The sequence below is a fragment of the Fusarium redolens genome (genome assembly GCF_020744475.1).
Source record: "Fusarium redolens strain MPI-CAGE-AT-0023 chromosome Unknown BKA55scaffold_26, whole genome shotgun sequence".
NCBI lineage: Eukaryota > Fungi > Ascomycota > Sordariomycetes > Hypocreales > Nectriaceae > Fusarium > Fusarium redolens.
The window spans coordinates 94,866-111,297 of record NW_025763689.1 but is presented as its reverse complement, the minus strand read 5'-3'; the positions used below and the strand labels follow the sequence as shown (position 1 = coordinate 111,297).

The window sequence follows — 16,432 nt, the reverse complement described above, 5'->3', positions numbered from 1 at the left end:
CGGCATCGTTTAGTGGTGTTCAACTCCACAGGTGAAAAGATGGGACAACGCGCTAAGATGGATCCTCCCGCCCTCCACTTCACGCCGAGGTTCCTCACAGCTCCAACATATGACGTCGCAGCATGCTCTCATGAAGTCAGCGAGAACTAATGCAAAAACATAAAAAAAATCGCCTTTTCTGCAGGAAATTAAATATTAAAAATGGCTTATCTGGTTATTGATCGCCCAATGTCTCGTAATGACATCCAAACTAGTCTCACCAATAAAGTTTCACCTTCTCCATATAGACGTCATAGTCAAGTCTTACTCAGACCAAGTTCCAACCTCTAGCTCCGGCCTCAGCCGCTTAAGTTGCCATTCATCTCATTCAAAAAGGCCTCACTGAAACATCTCAATTCCTTTCGAAAGTCATCAATTGAGGTGATGAACAATGCCTTCCTCCGACGAAGCATCAGCTCACCAAAATGAATCCCCTCAAGCACCTCCGAAGCGAAAACTCCCAGCATGGCTGGACCACTTCAACGCACACGACATAAAGATCTTTCTTCGGTGCTGGATCGCAATATGGGTCATGATGCTCCTCATTTTCATCCACCCCAGTCTCGTTGAGATAGGCCAAGCGACTTTTCTAGGCGCGATTCTTCTCTTTGCAGTTCCGCCAGCTAGTATTTTATTCATCTATCTTCTCGCTGCCTTCTCGCTACTGCTGGGAATGTGTCTTGCTTGGTGTTGGGGTCTTTTGACGATGAAAGCTGCGCTTGCCGCGCGGTCTGATGCTGAGACGCAGGCTAAGCTTCAGGCCCTGCAGCAGCAGGCTGGGGAGATTGCGAACACGACGGGACAAGCGCCGGCGTGGGAGGCGCAGGTTTTGATTCATGAGGGTTTTATGCTTGATGCGAGAGTCACAGCTGTGTTTTTCAGCATGGGATGTTTGTTCATTTACGTTATGGCTCGACTCAGATGCGCCAACCCAAAGCTTGTTCTGATGCAGATCTTTGGAACGATTGTTATGGACATCTTTATCCTTTTTGGTCCGACACTTCCAACATTTCAAGGCGACCTTGCAGCTATTATTGTCAAGCCTGGAGCCATTGGAATTGGTCTAGGCCTAGCATGTTGTCTGTTGCTCTTCCCCCAGTCCACATCGTACATGGTTCTCGGTCAGATTGAGAAGTTGGTTCGCATGTCCAACTCAGCTCTTTCCGCGACGAAAAGGCGTTTTGCAGATGAGTCTATTCCGCTTGCTGAGCTTCAAGGAAGCAGAGCTGGTTTGATAGCTGTCTTTAAAGCTGGACAGCCGGCTCTCGCTTTCTTGCCTCTGGACTTTTCACGTGGAAGATGGAGTGCAGACGACGTGAAGGGATTACATGCACGAGCACGGAAGGTCATGTTCTCCAGTCTTTATCTTCTCGATTTCCAGATTGCCCAGATTCGTGGTAAGCAGAAAGAAGAGGATCACATTAGAGCTCAAGAAGATGGACGAATTGGCCCAGCGACAGATAAGGAGAAATATGAGATTGGTCAACATCATCGACACGAAAATGCCACGATTTTGAGCGCGTTCCAAAGACCCGAAGGATCTGAGATTCGTTCCAGGACGAGGAATACCCTCCGAGATACGACATCAGATCTGCTGCAGATCGGACCGCAGGCTATCAACCTTGCAGCGGATTATATACATGCCGTCAACTCTTGTCGATGGATGGGAAAACCGTCGCCCGTACAATTTGAGGAGCTGAACCGAAACCTTCACGATACTTTGGCGAGGTCACGCCAGGCGAGGGAAGCATGCGTCATCAACACGACCAAGGGAGTTCTCGAAGCTCACGCAGAACTGTTCGACGAGAATGGCCATCTGAAACCCATGGAGGGAACTGATCGACCCTTTTTACCCAGCATGGTGATTGCCATGGTAATCGAGGAACGAATTCTGAACATGGCCATTGCAACGGAGAAGCTGTTGGAGTACATCCTCAACCTCTCCGAAAAGCGAACAAGTCACCGTATATGGGTTCCTTCACGGCTGCAATACGCTATGTCCTGGATATTCCATGGACAGATGACCTTCCCAGGATATGATATCTCAACGGAGGAGGATCCTGATCAAATGATGGATTCTGAGACCTTCGATGAGCAAACTAAGGAAACGAAGCGAAGGCTGGATATTAGTCGAGGATATAAAGGCTCTTCTGCGCAGAGAAGTAAGATCGGTCGTATTTTTATCGTGACATATAACTGGTTGGTCAATCCTTCTGGGATGTATGCTTTGAGGATGGTTGTCGTTACGATCGCTCTGTCAATACCGGCTGTGCTTGCCAGTACAGCTGGTTTCTTCTACAGAGAGAAGGGAATCTGGGCTGTTATCAGTGCTCAAACTGTCCTCCTTGTGTATCTAGCCGACTTTACCTTTTCACTCATCGCTCGAACCATCGGAACTATTGTTGGAGGCGTTATAGGCATGGTTGCTTGGTATATTGGCGCAGGAAGTGGTATCGGCAACCCATACGGCATGGCAGCTTCAACAGGTGTTATGATCATTCCTATGCTCTGGTGGCGCCTTTACCTACCTCCTTCATTCGCATTTGCTACCATCATGGGCGGAGCTACCTTCTGTCTAGTTCTGGGTTTCAGTTGGGACCACGATCATATCATCCAGTATGGTCTTCCCGGCAAAGGTTACGAAGCATTTTGGAAGCGAGTCGTCACAGTCTTGATCGGCTTCGTCGCTGCATTTGTCGTGCAATTATTCCCAAGTCCACCATCTGGAACAACGCACGTCTGCAAGATCCTCGCAAACTCGGTGCGCAGTTTGTCAGATCACTACGCTCTACTGATCTCCCACTGGGGTCGGACAGACAGGAACCATGCCTTGGGAGCAGTCGCAGAGCATATTTCCATCGAAGTCGCGGAGATCTTACTCGCTGTCAGTCCGTCCATCGCTCTACTAAAAGGCGAATTGAGCTTCGGACCGTTCGACCAAAAGGTTCTTTCACAGACGAAGGAACAGCTACAGTACATGAACCAAGCACTAGGCGGCCTTCTGAACCTCGCATCAACTCTACCAAAAGAGATGCAAGACCGTCTCATTCGCGTCGCAAACATACTCGATGAGCGATCCATCGGAGATGTCATGGCTGTCCTGGGTATTATTGAACAATCTTTGCGAACAGGCTCACCTTTACCAGAACGATTGCCTGCACCGCTTGTTCGACGCGCCATTGATTCGTTCTACACTTCGAAAAGTGAAGTTCTTTTGACGACTACGCTGGTTGCAGATGAAGATCATAGACGGTACTGCGTTGCTGTAACGTTGTATCTCAAATTCCTGGGGAGTATTGATGATTTGTTGATTGTACTCAAGACAGCGCTGGGAGAGAGGCATATCATTTATCAGTGGGACGATGTCAAGGATATTGCATGAGTCGTTCATCCTTCAGACCAGTAATACTGTTCTGGGACCGAGCTCCATACTGCATAAATCAGATTGAACAAGGATTAGTGCAGTCCGAAATATTGATCAGTTATGGTATGAATGGAATGCAATCGTGATTTGGGCCTCAAGGTTGTCGTCCAATTATTATCGAGCTGTACCGAGCTCCAGCTCCTTCAGGTTAAAATCTCACACGCGAAGTGCTTTGGTGGCGCATTAGGCTCCACAACGTGGTAAGACTATTGAAGCGTTAAGCACTGGTCTAAAACAAGTAGAGAGACTAAACTCCGGTCAGCAATTATGCTGCGTTTGAGGTCACTCGACCTTGGCCGCCAGAAATGGTATCTTTACGCCAAGCTCATGATGGGATGAACCGCACGACGACAGGCAACCGTGAGCCCCGTGATAGTATTTTTAATTCACCGTAGATTCTGTTCTTTTTCAATCTTACAATCTTATGTTCTTTTTCAAACTTATCTTCTATCATTTTACATCCATCTCAACATGGCCGCTCTTGACACCTTGCCTGTTGAGCTTGTCGCCAACATTGCCAACTATCTGCCTCCTCAAGATGTCAAAACCTTAAGCCGCGCCAGCTGGTTCATGCGCCATGCTGTTGTTGGAGTCCTGTTCCGAACTCTCGTCATTCCCTGCCCGCTGGCGTCGACCCGGTCTTTGGAGGATCTCATCCACAAGTATCAAGACTTCATCTCTAGAGTCTACTTGCACATATACCTTCGCCCCAACATGGAGGAGAAACCCCACCAAAGTCCTATGCCCTCGGTATGGGGGACAGCTTCGTCGGACACACTCAAGAGAATCGTGCGAGGCGAGATCCTCAGCAATATCAGTTCTTTCGTCGTCGAGTTTGATGCGGGACAGTTTGAGCCTAATGGCTGGTGGGGTGAAAACGGATGGTGGGGAGCTTCGGATAACCTTGACAGCATTATAGAAGATGAGGAGAACTGGGACCAGACACTGCAGAAAGAACGTGAGATGATATGGCGTGCGCAATACAGCGAAGTCATGCGGACCATTTCATCAAACCAGAACATCACAAACTTCAAGATGTCAAATTTACTTCCTAAAAACGCTTCCGCATGGGAATCACCGGAATGGGAGTCTTTCTTGGGAAGGCTGCAGGTTCTGGATATTAGTGTTTTTGGCGGTGATGACGGCGCTTGTTGGCACACGCTGTCCGGATTCGCTGACTTTATCGAAAATCTCCCACATTTCGTCATGAGGCATGCGCGAAACGTCAAGCAGCTTATTCTCGAGGCCAGCCCCGATGGTATATTTGGAACATCATCTCGCTGCCACCAGATCCCTTTACCCTTAAAGAAAGACCATTTCTTGTTCCTCCGCTCACTCAAGCTCAAGAATATCATGATCGGACCTGAACTGGAGGAGTTCCTGACCAGCCGAGTCGATAGCTTTGAGAAGCTTGAGTTGCATGACTGTATGTGCAACGGATCTGAATGGGAATTAGTCCACGTGACTTGGGGTGGTCTATGGAGAGCCATTCGGGAGAGGAATATGCGCCTTCGGAAGGTGTCTGTTGTACAGAGCAGGAGACCTCCGCTTATGTGGCGGGAGGATTATAGTGAGGACTTTGAGACCAGTGAGGATTCTGTAGCAGCTGCGAGGGTTCGAAAGATACTTGAGGAGGATAGAGGTTTGGTGTTGTGGAGATATGCTAAGGTTGATTATAAGTATGGTTGGGTTGTGGACCTGTCGGATGATAATATTAAGCGTTTTGAGGAGGGTGAGGATCAGCGGGAGTATGTGAAGCTTTTGATGGTGCTGGAGGAGAGGAACAAGCAGCGAGGGTGACGGAGCAACAAGTTGAAGAGCCAGGCGGCTAACAGCTCATCAAATTGAGTATCGGGAAGGGACATGCCACTACATATGTATTTATTTGACATTGATGTTATATTGTGTTGCATATCTCGACCATGACTCTGTCGCCATTCTTTCCCAAGATCTTGACGGATTTTAAATCCTTGACAATCCAGTCTGGCCCAGCTGACTTGACTTGCTCATAAGTATGACTCGTCACTAGCCCCAGAACCTTACAACCTGCATCTTTGCCGGCTCGAATTCCAGCGGGACTATCTTCAATCACGAGCAGACTTTCTCCGTCATCACCACTGGAGCCGAGGCTCTTGCGTCCGAGAAAGTAGCAAGTTGGATCAGGCTTGCCGACTTTGACAGACTCGGCGGTAATTAGGCGGTCAGAATCAGGAGACGGAAGATCAAAGGCGTTCAGCCAACCGGTTGCCAAAGAGGAACTGCTGGAAGTGACAATAGCCCATGGCGCTGAGTTGGTAGTCAGCGATTGCAAGAACGCGGCAGCGCCCGGTATCACGGTAGCAAGATGTCCGTGATTCACTGGGATGGCGGCTTCGATTCGCTTGACAACTAGAAGATGTTAGCTTCACAAATATTAGCAGCACCATTGCGCCCTACAGTCCCAGTTGGCGTATGCTGGTGCCAATAACTCTAGAACATCTAAGCTGCGTCGTCCATGAGATGTCTCAAGGATGACCTTGGGATCCACGCCAATTTCTTTGCCGACACTACAAAATTCAAATCAGTACTTAATTATGGCGGAATCAAGAAGCCGAGAACCTACTCCTGCCAATGATTCTCAACTGCAGCTGTTGAATCGATGATGGTACCATCCAAGTCGACAAGGAATCCAGAAAAGGTTAGCTCATGGGCTTTGGACTCATGATCGGACATCGTGTCGAAGAAAGAGGACTATTTCGTGTGAAATCAGTTTTGATGAAGTTGCTCAAATATCGGGACGCCTTCCGTGTTATAAACTTTGATCCCGCCGATTATTGCCCCGCGCCGTCACCGGAACCCCGGCTTACTCAGAAAGAGCTCCCGATGCTCGGATTGCTGACGCTATACCCCACCCTATCCACATATCACGTTGCTCACCGCGCCCTGTGGACTCTGGTGGATATTAGAGGCAATGTCAGCAATACGATTTGCTGGCTCTGGATAAGTTTTAATCCGACTCTGACTTACAGATAGATCTTGAAAATTGTTTAGTTGTTAGAGAAGCAATATGCCAAGTCTGGCATCAGTTGAGAAAGAAAATATCATATTAGTGACAGGTCATGAATGACATATTGAAGTATAAATTAATTTCTATGGCCTAGACCTGCCAAGCGCTCCATGTATTCTTCTAAAAGTTGCTCATATTTCTGACCTTTGCAGAATACTCATAATCCAAACCGGCCTTTAAATCACCCAGAACAAAAAGCAGTGTCGGTTCTTAGAATCTTTCGGACCTCACAAAGTCTGCAAACGGAACTAGATCACGCGAATTGCAGGGTACTCTATATGAGCGCCGAACAGTGTACCAACTGATGCACCGTAATCGAAAAGCACCTCGATGGGTTCTTTGTATCCTTTACATGCAGCATATGGTTGATTATAAAATTTCCCAGCCCCAAATAACGGTACTACACCTTTTAGCGGTAATTTACAGGACTGTTGTGAGGGATTGGTAAGTTGGGCCAATACTCAGCGAGCCTGATTATGACGCCTGTCGAGATTCCCCACCGTCGCGTTGTTCAGCAGTTTATCTGGCTGACAAGCCAAGGAATGATTGGTACATGAACGTGGCATGTTGACGGTGAACAGCCAGAGTGGCAAAGACAACATGCCTTCCTTTTCCTGTTCAGCCAGCATTTCCAACCCCCTCTCTGTCTGGGGTATACCGCCTTTGACTGGCCGAGAGTCTAGTTGAGAGATATGGTGGCTGGCTGAAAAGTAAGAGACGGTCGAGGACCGTTCAACGTTTCAATGATCCCGTAAGTAGACCAGTCGAGATCTTATCTGCACAACGCCATGTCTCACTTCGGACAAATACAGACCGACGAACCGAAACTGGCATTGCTATTGCAACTGATCGCTGGGAATGACCTGATCTTTAGTAGGACAAGATACAGAGTTCTTTCCCAGGTACTTGGAAAACTATATAACAACGAACTCGTCGCCCTTTGACCTTTGCCCTCATCTTCATCACTGAATCTTCTTCTCATCTCATACCCATTATTGAACATTCGTCTCATATTCTTTCCGAAACCATGGCCACGACTCAAGTCAACAACTTCATTGGGATGCAATACTCCCGTGAAGGTAGCGACTATGAAAAAGAGGACTACAACTTCTTCAATCAGCAGTACGCGACTTCATCCTACATAGATGTAGCGGGTCACGATTTGGATCCCGCTCTCATTCTCAAGCCGAAGGATGACAACGATGTCATCAGCGCCATCAGCTATGCCGTTCAAAACAAAGTCGGCATTGCTATCAAGAGTGGTGGTCACCAGTACAGCGGCGCTTCTTCTTGTGGAGGCAAGAACGTGCAGCTTGATGTGAGCAACACGTACAAGGACTTGAAAATCATCGACAAGCCAACTATTCCCGTCCCTGATGACAGAGTCCTCGCCTTCGCTGGTGTCAGTAATTAGCTACGGGATTTCCTAGCATACCTTGCCAGTCATGGCCTCTTTGCTCCTACGGGTCAATGCGCCTATGTTTGTCTAGGTGGCCACGGCCAGACCGGCGGTTATGGCCAACTCGGCCGCAGCTTTGGTCTTCTTGGTGATTACATCACCGAGATTCGCATGATCGACCACAGCGGGAAGGTCTTGCTCGCCAATAAGGATCAGAATGCTGAGCTGTTTTATGCTATTCGCGGTGGTAGCCCTGGAAACTTTGGTGTTATTACGCACTATACCATTATGGTATTCAAGGCCAAGAGCTACATGGGCATTGAAAACACGATCAAGACTCCCAAAGGCCCAGTGAAATTCCAGGGACCACGTGGAGTCAAGGCCTTTTGGCTTTACAACGAGAACACTCTCAAGTCTCTTTTGGGCTATGTTGCAGCGATGTCGGATGCGGGCAACGCGCCCCGAGGACGCGACCTTTGCGTCAACGTTCTTAGCACGGACTTTGATATCACCAAACTCTTTCCCTCATTCAAGAACGATGAGGTCTGGAAAGGTCTTCAAGACACAGTCTTTAGGTTTTTCCCTGATAACATCCGTGCCCTATTGGCGGGTAAACTGCCTCCAGTTATCGTCCTTTACGCGCAGTGGTGCCCCGTTGGAGATCAACAGAAGTATGACGAAAGCACGGATGCGTGGTTCCAGCAATTTCGGAATTTAGATGATTTCAAGCATGGCTGTGTTCACTTCGATGAGTTTCCTGCGGACATGGCCAACATGACGGGCCACTGGGTATTCCCCCAGCGACGAGAGTTCCCGTGTCCATACGTCAAGCGAACGTATGCCACCAACTCGAAGACACTCGGCAAGGATGGTTGGGTCAACGCTCTAGCCAAGCAACTTGGAAAGATCTGCGATCCATACGAGAAGCTGGACGATGCGAACAAGAAACCTGTGCCGAATGACCTTTACGACAATTGCAAGCTCTCAGCCCAGATCCAGTGCTTCGGAGGAGAAAATTCGATGTTCTACAAAAACCGGGACAACGGAGCTGCCTACAGTTGGAGAGATTCGACTGTTCTTCAGACTGTGGACAGTTGGTATCTCAACAAAGGCCAGCCAAATTATGAATTGTCCCAGAAACTCGCAAACAACTGGCAGACTGAGAATGACGGCATCATGATTGGCGCAAAGAGCTGCTTTAGTAAGACAAACAGGCGTGTTCTTTGGGGCTCCTGGGGTGAGTGGGATATGGCCAAGCCTGAAGTCTGGAAGACCTACTATGAAGATGAGGCCAAGTACTAGAGACTGGGTAAGGCTAGGATGGTAGCGGATCTAAATGGTACCTTTACTGCTAATCCATTTGCTGTTGCACGCCAAAGTTAGATAATACATAGCTACTTTTGTACTTGACAGTTAATTCAGTGCAATCATTATGTCACATAATGAACCATTGTAAGAGTACTAGACCACTGGACTCGAGAGTAGGCCAAGTGCACATTGCTGCACATTTGGAGGTTATGAGCCACAGATGGGTGTCCATCAAATTACTAACGCACATTGAGTGACCTATGAGCTATTAGAAGCCAAGACCTAATGCTTGATACGACAGTGTTGCGTCAATGGATGAGCTTTGTTGGCGAGTCTGACTGTGGTGAATTTGCATAGCCCCGCCATGGCGTTGTTGAGCGACGCACCAGCCTATCAAGACCACCAAACGAAGCAATTAGTGGCATGCAGGCGTCAGGCCCGGTGATCAGCTGAAAGCACTGGGCAATTTGCGGAAGAGCCGCTGACGCAAAGAAAATGCCTGGTGCGATAGCAGATTCACTTTTCTTGCAAGAGTTTGTGCCAGTAACGTCAAATGCAAGGAAAACTGTGAATCTTTCATCAGTCATGGCAGAATTGGCTTTAGGTATTGCCGGCTTCGCAGGTACCGTCGATGTTTGTATCAAGTAAGTATAGTCTCAGCGAAAGCTTACGTTTGTTAACGGCTCTAAGGTTGGGTAAATTTCTCATCCAGGCATACAAGGACTATGGTCAGGTTGATAGAATGGCCGACGAGCTGTCGGTGAGAATTCAGATTTGCTGGTCGCGGCTTGCAAGTCAGCTCGAGATCATCAAGGAATTAGAAAGCGGGATGACGGATGACCAGCGTGAACTTCAAAACCACGTACTACGCATTCTGCTATCTAAACTCGAAGCTTCCACGATTGCTATCTCGAGACCAGATAAACATGGGAATTCCAAAAGAACGAAAGCTCTGCATTTCCTCAATCTTCGAGAAACGCTCGAAAGCACCGTTGCCGATCTTGAGTCCTGGCAAAAGCGGTTCGAGCCATCTTGGTTCCAGATTCTAAAGACTGGTCCAACCAATGTTGATGACGTGCTGAGAAACGTGACTCGAGGCAATACTCGAGGAGAGCTGGCTCGTGAGGGCTTGAAGTTCCGGGAAGCTTTTAGCAGCAACGAGTCTGTTAAACTTGCAGAAAAAGTACTTGAAAACCTCGAAACTCAAGTGATCCCATATTGCAAGACCGAACTTGCGATCAAGAAGAAGGAGAAGAAATACTTCATCGTTGATACAATTTCTCGAGACACCGTTGAGTTGAGAGATGCTCGAGAGCTTGCATCACGTCTCCGAGATTCGAACCCTTTTACTTTTGGGACCTTGAAGTGCAAAGGAGTTGTGCATCTCACCAAGGAGCCCTCTTTGAAGTTCGTTTTTGGCGTCCCAGAAGGGTATTCCAAGGTTCAGAGCTTCAGGGAACTTCTTCTTTCTGGCAGCATTCCAGATTCGCTCACTACAAGACTCAAGATGGCTCGGCAGCTCGCCACAGCAGTCTACTATGTTCATCTTTACGAATTTGTTCATAAGAATATCACGCCGGAAACTATAATTACCTTGGGATGCCCAGAAGCACCGAATGATGAGATGCTGGTGTGTCTGGTTGGATTTCAACTTTTCCGATATGTCGATGCACCAACAAATACTTCCAGTACTGAAAAAAAGGATCTCTTGTATCACCACCCAGCCCGTATGGGAGGCAAGAAGGTGAAGTATGTTATGCAGCATGACATTTATAGCCTTGGAGTTTGCCTTTTGGAGATTGGCTTATGGCAGTCACTTGTTGAGTACGACGAGGGTATTGCCAAGATATCCAATCTCTTGCGACCTTTCGAATATAATATGGAGGAAACTGACTCGCAAGCCATTCAAGAACGATTGATAGATCTTTGCGAGACTCGACTGAAATCTTGCATGGGTGATATATACAGTAAGGTGGTTCAAACATGCTTGACTTGCTTGGACGAAGGCAATACTGAATTTGGCGACCCTCGAGACTTTGAAGACCAGGAAAGCGTTGATGTAGGGTCTCGATATGTGAAGAAAATCGTGGATTCACTGAGCATCATCTATTGTTGATATTCTGTTGTATGTAAGAAAGACTGAACTAGTTACCTTGACAAGTCGTGACAATCATAGTCGCATTGTATTCCGATTTATGCACACTATGCAGACAAGACATTATGTCCTACGCCATTGTAGTAGACTGTGTTGATAGCGGAGAAAGTTATATGCGCTCCGGAACGCAGTTAAGTTGGAAAGCCTACCTCTGTGGCTGAAAGCGTCTGCAAGCTGACTTTCCCCTCCCTTTCAATAACGCACCACCAAGCGCTGGTTCTTCAGTTGCGTTTCCGCCTCCAATGACCGGATGATGGTATACTGCATGTCGTCTGTGCACCCAAACCAAAGGCGACCCCATGGAAGGAACTCTTTCAGACCTCGTTCGAGATTACAGACTCGTGACGCGCCATGAGGGCGTCTTTACTGTCCACTTCCATGATGACCCAGATGCGCCTCCCTCATCTCCTTGTCGTCAAGAACGGTGGGAAAAGGTTCGTACTCTAGGCCGTGGTGGCCAGGGAGAGGTTGTTTTGCAAACATGTATTGAAGGTGGCCGAAACTTTACTGAGCGGGCGGTTAAACGAATTCGACTTCAGAATGGACATTCAAAAAAACACTATAAGCGCGAGCTTGAGTCCATAGTTAAGTTTTCCCATGATAGGGTAAGTTAATACCTACTAATCGCCCCTTTTCGGCCGCGAAACCTATCGTCATAGCCTTCTGATATATGTTAGTACTCTAAGTATTTCGTTAAGTCCCTCGGCTGGTATGCGACATCGAATAGGCTGTACATGGCTATGGAGTACTTTCCCGAAGGGGACCTATATGCCTATATTTGCAACCACGAAGCCTTGGCAGAAGAAGAATGCAGTCTTATCACCAGCCAAATTCTCTCCGGTATCGCGCTCATGCATGAAGAAGGATTTGCCCACCGCGACGTGAAACCACAGGCAAGCCAGCATCTTTTGAAACAGCCGCAACATCTAACTTTTGTTGCAAGAATATTCTTATTTATAGGCACCCTCAAGGCCTCCCTTCCAGCTCTTGGTGGGTAAAAATCGCCGACTTTGGCATCAGCAAGAAGCTGAATACGGAGACTAATCTTACAACGCTGGTTCCTGGTACTCCATTATACATGGCTCCTGAGCTCCTTCGATCTGAACCTCAGAGCCTTTCAATCAACGACTATCGAACGGCAGACGTATGGGCCGTAGGCATTACCACTTTTTTCATGATGACTAAAAATGTACCATTCAGAAGCCAGCCTGCAATCATGAACTTCACTGGAAACCTAGACGGAATGATCCAAGATAATATCCCAGCTCGTTGCCAAATATCAGAGAGTGGTCGAGCCTTTATCAAAGAGCTGCTGGAACCACAGGCGGAGAAACGCTTTGATGCCGGAAGCGCAAAGTTACATCCGTGGGTTCATCATTGGCTACCAGAAGCCCCAACATCTGGCACAGACAGCAGGTATACCGCTTGATATCGATAAGTCTTGAACCCAACACTAAGCATTATAGGCCGTCCACTATATCTTCTAGACGAAGTTCTTTTGAAGATTGTAGAGGATTAACAACAGAAATCTCAACGTTGGCCTCACTGACAACCTCGCAAAGATGGGCTGGCGAGTTTCATGATGCAACCATGTCACCACAGTCTCTGGACCAGGTACGAAATAGTAGCGAACTCACCTCAGCGGATGATCAAACCGCTATTACCCTTACACGAACCGAATCAAGATCTGAAAGCACGGAGGTTCAGGAGCTCTTTCACGCAATCGATTCAGCAGACTACGGCATGGTTAGCATCCTTGTCGGCACTGGGACCCAGGTAAATGTACCAGATAGAGCTGGCCGTACGCCGTTGTACTTATCAGCAACAATTGGCCATTTAGAAATTACTCGTGTGTTGTTGGAAGGGGGTGCCATCATCGAAGCAACTGATAGATTCGGCGGCCATACGCCACTTCAGTCAGCAGTGTTGAATGGACACACGGACGTGGCGGAAATCCTGCTTAAACATGGTGCCAACATCGAAGTCATTGATGGGCTTGAGGGCTTTACTCCCTTAGGTTGTGCCGTAAGCATGAACCATGCTGCCATCGCAAAGCTTCTACTTGACAGGGGGGCCAATGTAGAAGCGGCCAATGAATCCGGAAACACACCACTTATGGCAGCTGCGCGTAATGGATCAGAAGATTTGGTTATGCTTTTGCTTGAGCATGGGGCCAATATCAATGCGAGCAACGAACGAGGCCATACACCGATCGTTTGGGCAGCGGAATCTGGCTTCACAGAAGTGGTCAAGCTCTTGATTCAAAAGGGTGCAGATTTCAGTGCAAGCGAAGGCTCGGGCCTTTCACCGCTCCGCGTAGCTAAAACGCTGAACCATTTTGCCTCGGAACAACTCCTGCTTGAGGCTGGTGTCGTTACCAGCACAGTTGATCAAGCCGTGGATGTGTCGCTCATTACGGCTGCAAAACAGGGTCTCGTGGATCAATTAGCTAATCTTCTCAAGCAAAATGGCGCTTGTGTTGAAGAGAAGGATGCTTGTGGGTGTACACCACTCATTCTGGCTGCAAGAGAAGGACATGTGGCCATTGTGAAGTTGTTGCTTGATAATGGAGCTAAGATCGAAGCGAGTGACCGGGCGGCCTATACTTGTTTAATGTCAGCTGCAGAAGAGGGCCATTCATCTGTAGTAAGTGTACTACTTGATTGTGGTGCAGATGTCAAGAGCAACGACCATGAAGGTCGTACATCGATTGCCTTGGCTGCACGGAAGGGGCACACAAGAATAGTGCGATCTTTGCTTTTTCATAATGCTCCAGTTGACAAGGCCAACTATGCTGGCGAAACACCACTCATGGTCGCTGCAAAGTATGGCCATAAGGATATCGTCGATTCACTACTTGCCTACGGCGCCGACATTGAGGCTAGTGATAATGACGGGTGCACCTCACTCATTTCGGCTGCACGGCATGGACACGAGCAAATAGTGAGACTTCTTCTCGAAGGAAATGCTGGTATAGACTGGAAAGCAATTGGTGGGCTATCAGCTTTGATAGAGGCTGCAAAGGAAGGGCATGAAGCCGTGGTAGAACTCTTGCTTGAGGAAGGCGCAGCGTTCGAGGCTACGGATATTCAGGGTGAGACAGCATTGATACATGCTGTGAGAGGGAACCACGAAGCAGCGGTAACACTGCTACTACAGATAGGAGCCTATGTTGAGGCAGAGGCTAAGGATGGCTCAACGTGCTTGATGTTGGCCATAAAGAATCGCAACAAGGCTATCATGGATCTACTGACACGACACGGGGCCAAGAAGGGTTGGTCATACTACCGGGCTCGTTTCAGTTAGCCTCCTAACCTCTGCGGGACTCATGTATCATGTAACATTGCAATGGTTGGTGTTGGTTGTCATATATTATAGTATTGATCGGTGAAGTGAGGTGCTACGGGATCAACATAGGTCTGATACTGGTGTTCGTGGATGTAATCTTGAATCGTCCCTTCACTCATTTCTATTCATCGTGCTGTCAAGTAAGGCGACTTTCTGGTAACTTTAACGGATATATCTGTAGACTTCTTGAGAGCATTCGATGTGAACAAGGCCAAGGTGCGGTCATTCGGCTTGTACTGCGTCAAGCTGCCACTAGGGATAATGTGAACCTCGTACCCACTTGGAAACGTGGAAATGGGCAAGATGATCTCGGTAGGCGCATTGATATTAGGATCGCTCGTGAAGTTTAGCTTCAAAATACCAGAACTGGCATCAAAGCCAAACGATGTCGGCGTCCCCGCGATCGCAGCTGGATACGCGCGACTGTAGTGCTTCTGTAGCTCCGGATATGGTTTACCAGATGTCCCATTATACAGATTCTCGTATGCCCATCCGATCCAAGACACCATGTTTGCGTCAGTCGCTGTCATGGCCTCCGCTAGCCCACTCATCTGCTTATCATCGCCCATCCAGAACGTCAACTCTGTAAGGACACCGGCAGTCTTGAGTCGAACGTTGTCTTTTTGACGGTTATACAGTGTATCTTTGATAGGTCCCAGCTGCGGAGGATTGTAGTAGTGGAATGAGTGCACGGTCTTTGATCCGTCCCCAAGAGGTACGTTGTTGAAGCCTGAGAGAACATCGAAGGTAGTACCCTCGAACCAGATGAGCGTATCGTTGTCAGCGGTGCGTATTTGTTTCGATGCTCGGTTCCAAAGACCCTCCAGGGCTTTGTGGTCGGCGACTCCTGGTACCAGGAGCGTCGGGTCTGCATAGGTGTCGCCAGCCCAAGGTTCGTTGAGTAGATTGTACCCCACGATATTAGTAGTGTCAACATACTCCGAGGCCAGTTTCTTCCAGTACGCGGCGAATGCGTCTCCAAGACCGTCGAAGTTATTGTAAAGTCTTCCAAAGGCATTTCCAACAGCTACAGATAAGTAGCTTAGTGACCAATCTATGGTATTACATTGGGATTGAGGCGAAGGAAAGCCGTCGGTGTCAGTGGTAAATGGCTTTAGTTTCTGCGGAAACGGGAACCTCCTGAATCCTGTTACCCAGTCCTTCTTGACAAACCACTGACTTCATGTTAGTTGGCGCAAGATATAAAGGGCTCTTTGCTTACTCACATCAGGTACACCATGACCGCACAGTTGTTTAGCCAGTACGTCTTGGTGCACGTCCACTAGCACATAGATGCCATTTTCTTCTGCCAACTTTGCCTGCTTCTTCATGATGTCCAAGAAGGTCTGATTGTACTCGCCGCGAACTGGTTCAGCACCAGCCCAGCTGTGCCCCAGCCGAACAATATTCAGCCCCAAGTCGTGCAAGTTTTGAACATCCTGTTCGCCAAATGACGAGACTCCTGGAGTCCACTCAAAAGGTCGATACCATGGTGCCTCTTTCATGACGACGTTTGTTCCATGGAAGAACCTAGTGCGGCCATACTCGTCAACGATCTGATGAGTCTCCTGGTTGACATGCTTGATACGAGCCATGTTCGGATGAGACTTATACCAGCCCTCTGCATCTTGGGCCACTACACTTGGAATCCCAGTGCATGATACGGCCAAAATCCATACCGCCACGGATACAGGAATCATTTTGGCGGTGATC

General features: G+C 48.1%; 9 protein-coding genes across 9 annotated transcripts; 7 read left to right on the top strand and 2 right to left on the bottom strand.

The window, feature by feature from the left end:
• Positions 1-360: 360 nt before the first annotated feature.
• BKA55DRAFT_584399 (uncharacterized protein) lies at positions 361-3,828 on the top strand. Its single transcript, XM_046194317.1, has one exon. The coding sequence runs from the start codon at positions 431-433 to the stop codon at positions 3,419-3,421; it is 2,991 nt and encodes a 996-aa protein (XP_046042354.1). The 5' UTR covers positions 361-430; the 3' UTR covers positions 3,422-3,828.
• A 35-nt stretch (positions 3,829-3,863) lies between these two features.
• BKA55DRAFT_584398 (uncharacterized protein) lies at positions 3,864-5,339 on the top strand. Its single transcript, XM_046194316.1, has one exon. The coding sequence runs from the start codon at positions 3,935-3,937 to the stop codon at positions 5,261-5,263; it is 1,329 nt and encodes a 442-aa protein (XP_046042353.1). The 5' UTR covers positions 3,864-3,934; the 3' UTR covers positions 5,264-5,339.
• A 21-nt stretch (positions 5,340-5,360) lies between these two features.
• BKA55DRAFT_697128 (HAD-like domain-containing protein) lies at positions 5,361-6,175 on the bottom strand (the record flags this gene model as incomplete). The annotated part of the gene is made up of 3 exons (XM_046200337.1): positions 5,361-5,851; positions 5,900-6,009; positions 6,066-6,175. 3 exons carry the CDS (start codon positions 6,173-6,175, stop codon positions 5,361-5,363), a joined length of 711 nt encoding a protein of 236 aa, XP_046042352.1.
• Positions 6,176-7,536: 1,361 nt separating this feature from the next.
• On the top strand, positions 7,537-9,210 carry BKA55DRAFT_545878 (uncharacterized protein; the record flags this gene model as incomplete). Its single annotated transcript, XM_046190857.1, has 2 exons — positions 7,537-7,915; positions 8,000-9,210. 2 exons carry the CDS (start codon positions 7,537-7,539, stop codon positions 9,208-9,210), a joined length of 1,590 nt encoding a protein of 529 aa, XP_046042351.1.
• Positions 9,211-9,801: 591 nt separating this feature from the next.
• On the top strand, positions 9,802-11,332 carry BKA55DRAFT_527663 (uncharacterized protein; the record flags this gene model as incomplete). Its single annotated transcript, XM_046188946.1, has 2 exons — positions 9,802-9,860; positions 9,907-11,332. The coding sequence occupies 2 exons, from the start codon at positions 9,802-9,804 to the stop codon at positions 11,330-11,332; spliced, it is 1,485 nt and encodes a 494-aa protein (XP_046042350.1).
• Positions 11,333-11,670: 338 nt separating this feature from the next.
• BKA55DRAFT_697125 (kinase-like domain-containing protein) lies at positions 11,671-12,800 on the top strand (the record flags this gene model as incomplete). Its single annotated transcript, XM_046200336.1, has 3 exons — positions 11,671-11,976; positions 12,049-12,252; positions 12,315-12,800. 3 exons carry the CDS (start codon positions 11,671-11,673, stop codon positions 12,798-12,800), a joined length of 996 nt encoding a protein of 331 aa, XP_046042349.1.
• Positions 12,801-13,114: 314 nt separating this feature from the next.
• On the top strand, positions 13,115-13,582 carry BKA55DRAFT_527472 (ankyrin repeat-containing domain protein; the record flags this gene model as incomplete). The annotated part of the gene is made up of 1 exon (XM_046188930.1): positions 13,115-13,582. A coding segment is annotated over one exon (468 nt), but the record flags the coding sequence as incomplete, so codon positions are not given.
• A 207-nt stretch (positions 13,583-13,789) lies between these two features.
• On the top strand, positions 13,790-14,047 carry BKA55DRAFT_471932 (ankyrin repeat protein; the record flags this gene model as incomplete). The annotated part of the gene is made up of 1 exon (XM_046186144.1): positions 13,790-14,047. A coding segment is annotated over one exon (258 nt), but the record flags the coding sequence as incomplete, so codon positions are not given.
• A 797-nt stretch (positions 14,048-14,844) lies between these two features.
• BKA55DRAFT_527333 (putative cellulase) lies at positions 14,845-16,419 on the bottom strand (the record flags this gene model as incomplete). The annotated part of the gene is made up of 2 exons (XM_046188918.1): positions 14,845-15,894; positions 15,946-16,419. 2 exons carry the CDS (start codon positions 16,417-16,419, stop codon positions 14,845-14,847), a joined length of 1,524 nt encoding a protein of 507 aa, XP_046042346.1.
• Between the last annotated feature and the right edge of the window lie 13 nt (positions 16,420-16,432).